General features: G+C 33.3%; 3 protein-coding genes across 4 annotated transcripts; 2 read left to right on the forward strand and 1 right to left on the reverse strand.

Moving 5' to 3' along the window:
• The first annotated feature begins 93 nt into the window (after positions 1-93).
• Positions 94-5,452, forward strand: LOC100783999 (E3 ubiquitin protein ligase DRIP2). 2 transcript variants are annotated; one of them, XM_006589121.4, is made up of 7 exons: positions 94-686; positions 1,304-1,403; positions 2,375-2,654; positions 2,867-3,369; positions 3,456-3,506; positions 4,284-4,356; positions 5,150-5,452. In XM_006589121.4, exons 1-7 carry the CDS (start codon positions 569-571, stop codon positions 5,321-5,323), a joined length of 1,299 nt encoding a protein of 432 aa, XP_006589184.1. In that variant the 5' UTR covers positions 94-568; the 3' UTR covers positions 5,324-5,452. The 2 variants fall into 2 exon arrangements, with proteins under 2 accessions (XP_006589184.1, XP_014618689.1); XM_014763203.3 differs by lacking the exon at positions 94-686 and adding an exon at positions 740-1,175.
• A 1,703-nt stretch (positions 5,453-7,155) lies between these two features.
• LOC100306048 (putative prefoldin subunit 4) lies at positions 7,156-8,746 on the forward strand. Its single transcript, NM_001249821.2, has 3 exons — positions 7,156-7,245; positions 7,349-7,459; positions 8,188-8,746. Exons 1-3 carry the CDS (start codon positions 7,237-7,239, stop codon positions 8,446-8,448), a joined length of 381 nt encoding a protein of 126 aa, NP_001236750.2. The 5' UTR covers positions 7,156-7,236; the 3' UTR covers positions 8,449-8,746.
• Positions 8,747-10,965: 2,219 nt separating this feature from the next.
• On the reverse strand, positions 10,966-12,017 carry LOC100790708 (PRA1 family protein E). Its single transcript, XM_006589122.4, has one exon. It carries the CDS (start codon positions 11,841-11,843, stop codon positions 11,271-11,273), a length of 573 nt encoding a protein of 190 aa, XP_006589185.1. The 5' UTR covers positions 11,844-12,017; the 3' UTR covers positions 10,966-11,270.
• Positions 12,018-14,343: the final 2,326 nt, after the last annotated feature.

Consider the following 14,343-nt stretch of genomic DNA (forward strand, 5'->3'; position numbering starts at 1 on the left):
ATACTAATAATGAATAGTATTTCATATTTATTTATTTTTACGCAATTTATTATCACAAGAAAAGTCAATGTCAGAACTTGGGAAAACAAAAAGATTTCTATGTTTTTCAGACATGTAGGTCACAGAATTTTTTGCTATCTTGGGGTGAACTTTGTAACTACAAAGTAAATAAATAGAAGAGAAGAGAGACAAGAAGAGAGTTGAAAATATGAGAGAAGTGTTGGGTTTGTTAGTAGTGTATGTATGGCGTGTGTATTGCTTTGCTTCTCTTTCTCTAAGTCTTTGTTCACGCTCTCTTCTTTTCTTTGTCTTGGTCTAACATCCAACAACACCCAAACCCAACAACAACATTGAAGGGTGTCGGCTTCATTTTAAGTAATTTTTGTGGCAACAATCAAACCCCATCTGACGATTTCGCCCCCCAAACCCAGTGAGTTGAATTCCCTCCCCAGATCCACATCGGTACGTAGAATCCTGCTGTGGTGAGGTGCGGTGTATTCATTGGACAAGATTGGAATGCAAAGGTTGATTGATTAATACTAACAAATAATCATCTTAGCCACAAGAGATGGTGTCAAGTCAGCTGGTGAAAGTGAAGAGAGATACGCTACGACCATGCATGACATGCCCTCTCTGCCATAACTTCTTCAAAGATGCCACCACCATCTCTACGTGCCTTCACACCTGTTCGTCTCTCTCTCACTCGATTTCGATGCTGCTTCTGATTTTTTTTTATTCTCTCTCTTTTGGATTTTGACGTTGCTCTTGTTTATCCACCCCCGCTAATTGCAACGCATTGTTCTTTGTTTGACCCCCCATCTGCGTTCTTGCTTCTCGTTGTTCTTGTTCTTTAATTTATATTCAATTGCCTGGATTTTCTTGATTTGGGTTTTCAATGCGGTTCCTTAATAGTTTGTTATTGGTGATTTCAATGATCTGGTTTCCTATCATTGCTACTGCGTGAAGAGAAGGTCAAACAATTCTTTTGTTACTGTGGTAGAGCAATACGATTGACATGATAACTGAGCTTACATGTTTTACTTTTCTGTGGGGTTTCTGTGATTTGACGCGTAAGGAATGGAATCATCTTAATTGTGTCTTGAGGTGGTGTACTGTTATGAAGTTTCTTGAGGATGCAGTGGACTTTCAAACATGTTTGTTGTCTGATTCGAGCAGTGCGTGATATTTGTGACATTCCTGAATCACACACTTGCACCTTCTAGCTTGCTCATGTTTTGAGTTCATTTGTTGACACTTTCAAGGATCTTCTGTGCAATGCACTGAACTATGAACCCTACACCAGTTTGCAGGAAATGCATATATGAGAAACTCTCGGATGAGGAGACGGATTGCTGTCCTGTGTGCAATATTGACTTAGGCTGCCTTCCGGTGGAGAAACTCAGGTCGGTTGCCAACTTAATATTGCAATTTGTGCGATTTATAACTTCTTTGAACTGGACTGAACAAACATGCAGCTGCAATTTCTGGTTGGAGATAAATTAATATTTGTTACTTTGTTTATTCTGTTCTGTCTTCTCCTTCCTTCTCATTAGTATTTGTTGTTTGCTTGTATGAGAGGACATGCTGGTAAATGTTTACCAATGCTCATGATCAATCTCTACCTTTTTCTTTCTTGTTATAAAACATATTTATCTAGTATGAGCAAATGAAAGTTGAGGCCATCAGTGTTAAATGGCGTGGCGGTTTTTTTGCCAACCGCCATAGGCAATTTGTGAAGGGAGGCCCACTATTGTGGCACTAGAGGCCGCAATTGTATGTTTATATGGCAGAATGTTTGCCTTCCACTGTGTTATGACATCTGCCATTGATAACATTGCCTTAAATATCTTTCCCAATGTATCGCTGAAGTACTTCGCCAAACTCATTCTATTTCTTTCAGTAAGATTTCTACTTTTGTTTTCCCTACTTTCAGAAATTTTAATCACAAAGTATTATTTGTTGCATCCGTCTTAATTTGTTTCACAGATAATTGTTTAACTGTTGACCTTTCAGAATGCAGACACAAAATTTTGTTTAGTAAAAATAGTATCTATTATATTTTAGAGGGCATCTTCCTAAGCCTAAAAGACTGCCAATAGCTTAGCATTTTCAATTAGATTGTGTCTTAAATGTGAATTTCATCTACAGCTTGTGATTTTTGGTGAACACTAATATTTTTATATAATGGATCTTCATTATGAAAACCCCAATCAGAGTGATGTCGTCCCCATATTCAAGCATGTGAGATTTGAATGAGTTATTCTTAGAGGTTGCATGCATAAATTGTTTTGTAGATTTTTAAAAACCAGCAGTGTCATAAATCTGTAGGAAGATCTTTGCAAAACAATCAACGGTTCCTATTAATTATATGCAGGCCAGACCATAATTTGCATGACATAAGGGCAAAAATATTCCCTTTTAAAAGAAAAAAGATCAAGGCCCAAGAAGTTTTGTCTTCAATATCATTGCCTGCAAAAAGGAAGGAAAGATCACTTTCATCATTGGTAGTCAGTGCTCCCAAAGTTTCAATGCAACCTGGCTTTACAGGAAAGAGAACAAAAAACAGTACAAGAAAGGCTGCCGCTTTACGTGGATGCAGTTTCCTTCTTGACGAATCCATAAAGAAGGAACAAGCAAATGGTGACGATAATATGGTATGCTCAATTTTACCTGATTCATCAAATATGACTTCTGAAAATGAAAGTCAGGTGTGGGCTATGGGGACAACAGGACTTGGTGTTACTTTTCTATTTGTGTTTTGACTTTTGCCGGTTTCTATGTGACATTAATTAAGCCTCTGTTTCATATAATGGTCATGTATAAGTGGATAATGGTTATGTATAATCATTGGTTCACTATATTGTAGGATTCTTCCATGCCTGAACCTTCTAAGAAGCATAAGCCCCATGAAGATACAGAGAACAATGTGGAACATACAGAAGGGAAGGTTGATCTCTGGACACCACTGAACTGTCTTGTTGAAGCTGCCAACAGAACAAAGTCCTCCAGGTCAAATTCACAAGCAACTCCTCTTGCCAAATTAGAGTCCCCAACTACTCCTCATGGTGGACAAGATACATCTGAAACTACAACCAAAACAGACCTACCTGCTTCTGCCAAGAGTGAATTAAACATTCCAAAATCCAAAAATAAGGATACTGGACATAAAACAATATTTGGAGATGACAAGGATGCAAACAGCTTGCCTTCAGGACCAGGGAAGCGAAGAAGGTTGCGTCCTGCTGGTCAGAAAAGAGTTGCTGCATCTGAGATGTCTGCCTCTTCCCCAGCCCCACTAGATACAACAGGGGGCAAGTGCAACAGGAAAAACAGTCCTATTTGGTTTTCATTAGTTGCTTCAGAGGACCAGTAAGTTTTTTATATATACAACAACCGTACTAATTATAAAATGTTGAGCTTCTGCAGTCATTAAAGAAATTGATGTTATTATTCAGGAAAGGAGATGTTCCCTTGCCACAGATCTCAGCATGTTACTTAAGAATAAAGTAATTCTTCTGACTCTCATTGCCATTCTGTTCATCTATTTTTGTTTTTAGTTTTTCTTGATTTTTATGTTAAGTGACTATGACTTTGGCCTGTGAATTGAATAGAATATAACTTTTCTAATTTTGGTGTCAAAATTAAGCTAATAAGCAATAATAAGACAAAAAAAAAGTGTTACTGCATTTAAATATATGGCTGACGGATGTTCAAACAAACACTTTCATGCTGCATTCTAAGAAAGTATATTCACCATGTTTTCCAGGAAGCAAATAGTGAAATTTAATCTTCCATATTTTGTAACTTAGTTTTGGACTGACTAATTTCCTTAGAACAACCATAGATTCAAAAATCCACAGATTAGATCGTTGTCTTCCAGCCTGTTTGGTTCTGGGTTTCATAGGCTACAGCACACATAAGAGACTCAGAAACCAATGCTAATCTATATAGCTTCTCCCTTTAAGTGGGAATTAAACATGAGTCTTTTGTGACATGAAGCCAAACAGGCTATACGTCATATGTTGATTTGATTTTGCTGTGTTATTCTAGATGGCAGTTGCATGCATTGGTGATTATTGTCTGAATCACAGTTTTATTAAAGGGAAACTTAGCTTCTAGATTGACTCATTTGAAATGTGTTGGATTTTTCTGGCTTCTTTCGTTCTATTGTTGCTTTACTTCCTTGTCCTCTTTCTTTTCTCTTTTAATTTTCTTCAATATATTCCCTTATAAGAATTTATAGGTGATAATTGTGTAATTCTTTGTTTCTTACCTCATCACAGGGATGGTGCGGTGCCTGTCTCATTTATTCAGAAGTACCTTGTGAAGAAACTTAATCTTGCCTGTGAAGCAGAGGTGAGTAAATTATAATCACTACCTTCTAAGAAATAAGAATGGTTGGCACTTTCTCTCTCCTGCTTTCTGTTTTCTTGTTTTCTCTTACTTTGGTTTTAAGGATGTAGTTGTAGTAAGAATTTGTTGTCCTTGGATCATTTTGCTGTATAAGGTGTGTCTAGTGTGTCTATAGTTGTTTGTGAGAACTGATAAATTGCTCCAGGAAGCCAAGCAACATAGTGCAAGCCTTGTGGACATTGTCTGAGGCTATCTTAAGAAATTACTACAACTATGAAAGCTAGAATTTATGGGCTGCCTGAGAATCTTTTCTAAACTTTGTATGCTTCTACATAATAGAAAACAGCAAATATTACAAATGCACAACTACGAACAACTGACTAGAAGAGAAATAGAGTCTCCACTGACACGATCCCTTGCACCCATCCGATTTGCTATGTATTGAAAATGAAAATATTGGAAACAAATTTATTGTGTTGAAGTTTTAACACCAAGTCACCAAGTAGGCACTCGGTACTGAATGAACATTGAAGGTATTGAAATAATGACTCCTTGGTCCTTTCACCTTGGGTCCAAGTTTTACCAGGTGAAAACAACACCTGAATTTCCCATTAATTGGTCGGAAATTTTGTCATCTCCAATGCAACCCTTTTCCTAATATCACACGGATCTATGTGAACTTTTCTATTTTGACAAAAATTATGAAATCAACACATTTTCTTTCCAAATAAAAAATATAGTAATTCAAGTTATTGGATGGTGCTGTAGATTGATGCTGTTTTGTAATTTTGCGCAGGTGGAAATAATGTGCCGGGGTCAGCCAGTGCTCCCATCTTTACAACTGCATAATTTAGTAGATCTATGGTTCCGGACAGCATCAACCTCAAAAAAGATACCAGCATCAGTGGGGTCCTCAGCCAAAGATTTTGTGATGGTTTTATCATATTGTCGAAAGGCCTTGCCTCCTTGAGAAAGTTCCCTATTCTATCTATTTTACATACACAATCAACTGTTTTGACAGCAGTCTCACCGATATTACTGCTTAGAGATTTGTTCATTTAGTACCATGCGAGGAATCTATATGATTTTGTTTTGCTCATGACTGAATATGTACAGCCAGCTATTTTCAATTTTCTTACTTCTGCTTCATTTGCTGTTATTCTTTGGATCATGATACACTTGTCATTTCCTTTTGATCAAAATGAGTGGCTATAAATCAGGGAAAAAAAAACTCAACTTTGTTCACACTGTCACATTTTTATGATATTCTGTGAGTTTCTTTAAGCTTATTTTTTCGAGTTTTATGTTTTTCTAATGTGTTTATCTAAACTATTTTTATTTAAAATAAGTAGTTTTTTCTTATTTCAAGAAACAAATCCGCTTATTAAAAAAATACTTTTTTCAACAACACTTATTTTAAAGTTATTATTTTTAAATTTAAATAAATTCACTCATTATGTTATCTCAACAGATTTCACATAGTGCTCTCTTGAAGACGCTTTTCCTCTTTTAATTGTGGATGTTTCCAATGTTTACCACTAGTACTCTACCAAAATTTCTCTAATCCAAGATGCAAACATTCTTAATATTAAATAGTTAATAGTATAATTTATTTTTATTTGAATACAATCAAATCTTGAGGTTATTTTGAAATGAGAATTGTAATGTTTCGGATAAAAAATGTATATTTTGTTGAAAAAAGAATTGAACCATCATGATTTTCTACTCGAGTAATGCGTTTGTTTGATAATTAGCATGCTTACGCCAGAAATGGGAAAGGAACTTCAGGATTTAGGACAAGAGGAAAATGAAAAGGGAAGAACTGTTAGTAATTAAAAAATGAAATAAGTAAGTAAAAATAGAAAATTTCAAACGCTACATTTGTGTTAATATCATTACAGAATTGAATAATGATGTAAAATTTTAATAATATATCAAATTTTAAATTCTTAATGAAGGGCCTTATGAGCCCAATTTTCTCCAGATTTATAAAGTGATTGATTCTTAAAAAAATTATTAAAAATTGTGCTTAATTAGGTTGGAAAAGTATCATCAAAATAAATTATTCTTCAATTTAAAAGGGATTTGTCCCTACTGACTACTTATTATGTAAGAAAGATAACGTTTGGTTTTATAATTTTCTAACAAAGTGATCATTCTTACTTGTTCAATACCATTCAAAATAATAATTTAAAAACTCATGTTCCAAACAAAAAGATCTCTTGACGCTGGTGCTTATAAATCCGTTTTTTTTTTTGTACTGATAAATCAGATTTAAAAATATGTAAGGTGAAATAAAAAAGTGTATTATGATTATTTAAAAAAAAAAATTAATATACTTTCAATTCTCTTAAAAATATATTGGACCATTATGATATTGATATAAAACATATATTAATTTTATTATGATTAATTTATATATTAATTTTATTATGACTAATTTATATATTAATTTTATTATGACTAATTTTTATCAATGACTAATCATTTTTAATAGGATATTTTCTTTTTTCTATAAGACTCAAACCAATGACAAATTAATAAAAAAAAAATCTATTTTATTGATTTAAAGTATGTGAGTTCAAGTTTATAAAGATAAATGAAAAAATACCTTAAATTAATAATAAATATATTATTATTTTTTATTTTATTGATTTATTTTATAAAAAAATAAAAACAAAAAAAACTTTTTACTTTTTTTATGCAAGTATTTAAAAAATAAAAAATAAAAAATAAATGGAAAAACAAAACGTTTTCGTACACCTCTTCATTGTAAAAATCCACGAAATCCTATAAACGCTAGGGGCCATTATTAGTCAACCTGGTAGTGGTACTGGTACTGTTGTCGGATCGAAAACCCTAAATTGAATTCGAATACACAACATGCAGCAGGTATTGAAAAACCCTAATAATTCTTGAGATCGCACTTTGTTATTTCGACGGATTCATGTGAAAGCTGATCTCTTTTCTTTTTCTTTTTTTGTGATCCGAAAAGGGGGGAGGATCTGAGACGGAAGTAACATGGGAAGACCAGCAGAACATCAACAAATTCGGAAGGTTGAATAATCGCTTTCACGAGCTTGAGGATGAGATCAAAATCGCAAAGGTATTCTATTCAACCCTTTCATTCCACTCGTGTTTAGTGTATTATGCACACAGAACATTAGGGCATGCACAAATTATATTTACTTCTTGTTTAGTTATATATTACTCCTAAGTCACTGTATGCTTAAGATTAAGAACTTAGGACAAGCTCCAAGACTTAAACTTCTCTGTGTCCTGATTTTATTTATTTTGCTGCTTTTCATTGGTCAAACATAATATACATGGCTACGTGCCTTTTGTAGAGACTGGAACATTTGGTGTGAGTTGTATCTGGAATTAATCATATCATTCGCCAAAAAAGAAAAAAAATCATCTTGCCTACACTCTTTTAGCAGTGGACTAAAAAGAACTTTTATGCAATGTGTGAAGTTAAGAAAAAGATTGAGTCCCAATTCATCACTAAATTACAGGGAAAAGGGAGGAGAGGAAAAATAGAAGACGATTACATCATTATATTCTCCCAAATTAATTCTAAGTTTGCTTGAGTAAGCTACTCAAGTCCTTCCTTTAAACACAAACATAAGGTTTAGAGTTTTTTAATTCATCCGTTCTGCTCTCTGGTTCTGTGTTTGGTTTAATGAGATTTAGTTGTTGAAGTATCTGCTCTGCATTTCCTGTTGTTTTAATTTTGCTGCTATCCAGGCTTTGCTATGGCAAGATCCATTGTAGGCTTCTTTTTCCACATTATGATGCAAATACAGCAAGGTTTTATTTTTTCAATCTTTGTAGGAAACAAATGATAATTTGGAGGATGCAAGCAACGAGTTGATTCTCACAGATGAAGAGGTCATTCGGTTTCAAATAGGAGAGGTTTTTGCTCATGTGCCAAAGGATGAAGTTGAGAACAGGATAGAACAGATAAAAGAGGTGACAAGCCAGAAATTAGCAAAACTTGAAGAGGAGAAAGAATCTATTCTTGCTCAGATGGCTGAACTCAAGAAAATTTTGTATGCGAAGTTCAATGACTCGATCAATCTTGAGGAGGATTAGTAACTTTCTTCTTGTTGATAGATTTCTAGTTGTTGTTTTCTTGTTAATATGACCTAATGGACATTTGGCATTTTTGAGTCATATTGTCTCTTATCATTTGATTTTAGGATGTATGTTATCTTGCTTGAACCTCTTTCACTCCTTGGCCTCTGTTTCTGCTTTCTTTGGCTTCTTGTGTGAATTTCATTTTCCCTTTATTGTGTCCTGAAAGGGGGGAAATTGCCTTTCTGGTTTGAGAATATCAAGATGTTTGACTTCTATTAAAGTGCACAATGGATGAAAACAGATATTTTGCTGCCCAAGTGATAACTAACTAATACTAACTATCAAGAGAAAACAGCATACCATAGTAGAGCGTGTTCTATCTAAACAAAAAGCATAGTAGAGCGTGTTGGGTGTATAAATTTTTTGTTTAAACTATAACAGTTTTATATTGTTTTGGGTACAGATAATAGTTTTATATAATTTTTAGTTGTTTGTTTATATAGCAATTTTCTTTATTAGAAAATCTTTACAATCACCTCAGAAACTTAATAAAAGAAGAATGATTATCTCGAGGATAAAATATACTCTATTGAGTATTAACATAAAATGTGATTTTCAAACGATTCTTTTACTAGTTACCATTTGAGTACACATTCAAAAAAAAAACTTACCTTTTGAGTAAATTCTTATATTAGTCATTGAGATTATATAGTTCAGGGGTTTTAAACTAGTGCCGGAAATTTTAAAAATCTTGTTAATTTCTGTCTTTGCAATAAATTATTTGTAATTTTTAGTTTATTTCTATGTAGTTTTTCATAAAAAAGTATCAAGGTAAATGTCTAAATGACACTTTACAATGACAAATACAAATGACAGTTTTTTTAAAAATCTCAGTAGTTAAAATACCCAGCCCATACAAATTAAATTTAAAATATTTGTTACCATTTCAATTAAGTTGTACAAACACGTGGATCAATGCAAGATCATTCTAATTTATTTAATTAATAATCTCAAGTTCTAATTGTAAATAAGAAAATTGTGTCAAAATTTTGTTATTTATAATAGTTTTATCCTATTCAAATAGGATTACATCTCAGAAAATACCTGCAAATTAAGCTAAAAAAATTATTTTGAAGTTATAAAATGTGCAATACTAGAAACTAAACATTTCGGCATCATTGTTAAAATTTAAGATATATTCATAGAATAAAATTATACATAATATCCCTTTCCTTCTATTTCAAATTCTCTATTCTCAATGACTCCCGACCTTATTCCACAAGCACTGCATCACCTAGTCACCATTTTAAAAAAAAATTAATCCATGCAGGAATAGATTTATCATTGAAAGCAATCCTCCACAATTGAGAAAGTTCACAGCAAGTGCAAATAGACCATTGATACGACAGCATGAAATATAGGTTCAAGTTGTGCATTTTTCAAACACATTTCTATCGTGTCCATACCTCAAATCAATGGCTCAGTTTCCACACTTAATACGTTAATCACCATCTACAAAGACGTAAATAAGCCAAAAAGCCAATACTATTCTTCCTTAATTTACCAAGGTTACCATAGCATACCAAGAGCACAATCAGGGGCCAAATAGATGTATACATCAAGCATTCATCATAAACTGGGAAACTTAAAATGGACAGCCCAATATCTACTACAGTGGGACAGGACCTCAAGCATGTTATCCGAGAGTACGCATACACTTCAGAGCTGTGCATCTTGACTCGCAGCCCAGCACCCTCCAAAACAACCCAACATCAAGTATAAAATTAGTCTCATTCCAATATTTCACAGTAGCATAAAAATCAATAATCACATCTAAAGATCACCAACAAAAAAAAACTGAAGGCAGAAAATGATATTCTCACACCACCGTTCATGATTGCATTGATCTTCTTTCCTCACATAAACATTAATAAACCCAGAGGTAGCAAAGCTGATTTCCAATTCTAGGGTGACATGTGCTACTCATCAGTCATCATTGCATCGACACATACTAATCCGCATATAATAATCATCCACCCATCTTTTACTACGCTTCATTATAATATTCTTATAGCTTTCATCCCAAAATCCTCTTTTACCCCATACTGTGTGCTCTTTCCCTCATTCCCATCAACATTCAACGGTCAACAATGATGAGCAAGACTTTCACTTTCTCTTACTTTTAGCTTAAAGAAGCAAGATGAGGAGCGTGACGGCGGCGTAGTTGAAGTTGAGAAAATTGTTACAGAAAATTGACATATAAATAGCTATGCAATCAACAGAGGGCAAGCCAGCTTAAGCCACACGCTAGGGCCGCTGTAACAGATTTGAGAAAATGAACATTTACAAAACTACAAGTGTAAAATACAATCAGCATTTCACAATGAATTCCATCCATCCAAGGTCGAGCAAATTATCAAAATTACCACGGGCAACACAGCAGCCAACAAAAACAGAATCATCAGTGAGATACATTAACTACACTACAGATTAGCAATGGAAAAAAATGAGATTATGCAGCGAGACTCAAACTTATTAACTGAAAAACAACACTATGAACAAGCAAAAAAGTTCCATTGTGAGTCACTAATTTGACGAATTCAGTTCCTCAGAAAATCCCCGTGTCTCTCTGACATAAGTTGATAAAACACACCTAATTCCACTTTCAAATTCAATTTTGGCCAATGCATCACCACAAACACAATTACAACACCGCCTCATTAAGTGACTAGCCTTCAAAACAAGTGACCCAGCTTCGAAAGTTAAACTCTCCCTTCTCAAATTAGGGGTAAAAACTCAAAAACTCGATGATGGTTGCGGAACCGAACATAATATAATCAAATGGGGGTATAATTTGTTCTGAGAGGCTGAGTTCCCACAACGGAAAGCAACGAACTTTCCTCGTCAAGAAACAAATCCTCGGTAACCCTAAATGCGGCGTGCAAGCCAACAAGAACCACGGCGACGATCAGCGAGAGCAAGACGTTGAGGCCGACGTGAGTGGAGACGAGCGCAGCGACAGTGAGCAAACCCAAAACGCAGAGCACGGTTCTGTCGTCGAGGGTTTGGTTGAAAACGACGAGGAGGCCGTCGCGAGAGAAGTAGAGGTAGTACCAGGCGACGAGGACGAGGAGGAAGACGATCATGGAGACGGGGTGCCAGAGGAGGCTGAGGAAGACGATGAGGAGCGTGATGGCGGCGTAGTTGAAGCGGAAGTGGCTCAGGTTTCTTCGGACCCGGATCATGGCGTCGTCGTAGGAGTAGGGGCAGGAGAGGGCTGAGAGGTCTAGAAACTCGCGCCATGGACGGGGAGTCACCAAGGAGGTAGTGGTGGTGGTGGTGGTGGTGGTGGTTCCAGTGGGAGTGGCGCCGGCGAGGGTGCCGTAGCCGGCGGTGGGAATGTGGGACATTTGGGAGTGTTGGTTAGATCTGAAATTTGTACATGGATGGGATGCGATTTGATTGAGATTTTGAGATTCAGAGACCAAGGAATGGTGTTGCCCTGATGGCCGGGTTTCTCTCTCTCTTTAGGGCTGTTTAATTTGCTTTGCCCCCCATTTCACTTTTTTCATTATTTCAAAATAGGGCCTTTTTCTATTATTTTCCTAATAAAGAATCAAATATGTTGGAATAATAACAGTTGATTTCAAAGAACACCAACAAGTTTATTGGTTAATGAGTTATTTATTTTAAGATATTATTGTTAAGCTAGTTTACTATTAAAGATGATCTATTGGTGCAATTGGGAGAATAACTTGAAGGAAAATATTAATATCACTTATAACAATAAAATGTTTTAACATTTTAGTAATCCGTCACTTTTTTTTTAAGGGATAGTAATCCAGCACTTACGAAATAGTGTATTTGACTTAGAATAATTTTAGGACATGTGATTGAGAAATTTTTTAGAAAGTTAAAGACAATTGCTGAAAAGTTGGATTATAGTATTTTAAATGATTTTTAGAAGAAGAATAAAAAAATTAAAATTAATTTTAAAAGAATTACTCTTTATTTTTGTATTTCATTTTTTAAATTTTAATAGTACTTACATTAAATAATTCACATTTTATTGTTGAATTAAGAGAAAAGAATGGTACGAATGAAGTGTAATTAATTTTAAATTTACTCTTAAAGAAATTTAATACCTTCTTTATTTTTATATTTTTATTTATTGTAAATAATTTACTATTTTAAAACCTGGATTATTATAATTTATTTAAAAATTATTTTCATTTGAAAATAATTTTATTAAATAATTTAGATAATGTAAATGATTTTATATTATAATTTTGACGGTTTTAATTGTAGAAAAATGATAATTGATGATAGTAAGAAAAATTATGCATTTTAAGGAATTTCAATGTGTTTGAACATAAAAGGTTTGAGAGAGGATTTCTAATCAAACAGTGAAGATAAAAATAGAAAGAAAAAAAAACTCAAACACTGCACTAAATAAAAATGTTACCAAAAGCTAGTAAAATACCTTGTTTTATTTTCACATTCATGATATTTTTTCTTATAATAACCTCAAATTTTAATCACTTTTAGGTATATAAGGTAAAAAAAGTTTAATAGATATAATTTAATTGAAAATACATGATAAATTTATTTGAAAGAACCTTCATTCAATTCTCTCTCTCTCTCTCTCTCTCACACACACACACACACACACACACACACATATATATATATATATATATATATATATATATATATATATAAAAGGTAATAGAAATGCATATATATACTTGATTCAACAACTCATTTTTAAAGAAAGTTATTTGATAGAAAAAATATCTACATTTCATAATTTAATTGAATAACTTAATGATACTACAAGAAAAATATTTATTTCTGACCGAATTTTTCTCACAAAAAAGATTCTGTCGGAAATTTTAAATTTTCTCACGAAATTTATAGACGGAAAAATTTCCGTCGAAAAAGTTCATATTTCTGACGGAGTATAGCAAAGGAATGATGATCCGTTGGAAACTAAAGACGACTACCCTAGCCGTATGTGAAACACTTGGTATTTTCCTCTTTCTTCTCTCCCTCCTCCCCCATTTGTGCCGTCGACGGACGAAAACTTTATGTGATTATTCAAATTCTTCCGGTGTCGTTCACAGCTTGTAGATGTAGGTGCTGCCCAGCATTTCCTTCATAACTTGATGAAAAATGAGGGGACGCTATGGTATGACACTGGGCCAGTTTGTTTATCATGCCATTCCAAATCCAATTGAAGGTTAGTTATGAAATTATTTACCATTTTTTTATAACTTTTTGTGAATCTACGAACATTTTTTCGATGGATTTTTATCCATCGAAAATGTTCAACTACCAACGAATTTTTAACATTTTTGATGGATTTTGGCCATTGGAAATATGTTTTTTATTTGTAGTGATAAAAATATATATATAATGGTTAATATATATTATCTTTATTTTATTTTTTTACTTACGACATTAATGTGAAATATCAACTTTATTAACGGCTAATGTTTAATATTAGGTGGAGATCTAACTATATAAATTTAATGAAATTTCTTATTTCAATTACATTTTGTTTACGTTCATAATATTTGAACTTTATGACTTGAATCAACGGTTTGTTTAAGTATATATTCAGTAAATTCTTATCAAATAAAAATAAATTTGATCATAAAACTTATTAAAATAAATTAAAAAAATTACGTATTATAAACTATTTTCTATAAATTTAAATAAGTTTGATAAAAAGAAATCTCTTTTAAAATTCATGTGCTGTCATACATCAACTTTAATCTTTTCTTTTACGAATATATTAACTTTAATCACTCTCTCAAAAACTGAAAGAAAAAATATTTGATAAAAATAAGTGTGATGCGTATATGTCATAGACTTTAACAAGAGGCATTGATATAATTTGATGGT

Source organism: Glycine max, chromosome 10, assembly GCF_000004515.6.
Source record: "Glycine max cultivar Williams 82 chromosome 10, Glycine_max_v4.0, whole genome shotgun sequence".
NCBI classification, from domain to species: Eukaryota; Viridiplantae; Streptophyta; class Magnoliopsida; order Fabales; family Fabaceae; genus Glycine; species Glycine max.

Excerpts from the sequence above, each read along its gene's own strand:
- LOC100783999 (XM_014763203.3), top strand. The coding sequence starts at position 1,016 with ATGATAACTGAGCTTACATGTTTTACTTTTCTGTGGGGTTTCTGTGAT. Across the intron at positions 1,176-1,303 it reads TTTGTTGTCTGATTCGAGCA|TTTGCAGGAAATGCATATAT; the intron begins GTGCGTGATATT and ends ACCCTACACCAG. Across the intron at positions 2,655-2,866 it reads CAAATGGTGACGATAATATG|GATTCTTCCATGCCTGAACC; the intron begins GTATGCTCAATT and ends ACTATATTGTAG.
- LOC100306048 (NM_001249821.2), top strand. Across the intron at positions 7,460-8,187 it reads ATGAGATCAAAATCGCAAAG|GAAACAAATGATAATTTGGA; the intron begins GTATTCTATTCA and ends CAATCTTTGTAG.
- LOC100790708 (XM_006589122.4), bottom strand. The coding sequence starts at position 11,843 with ATGTCCCACATTCCCACCGCCGGCTACGGCACCCTCGCCGGCGCCACT.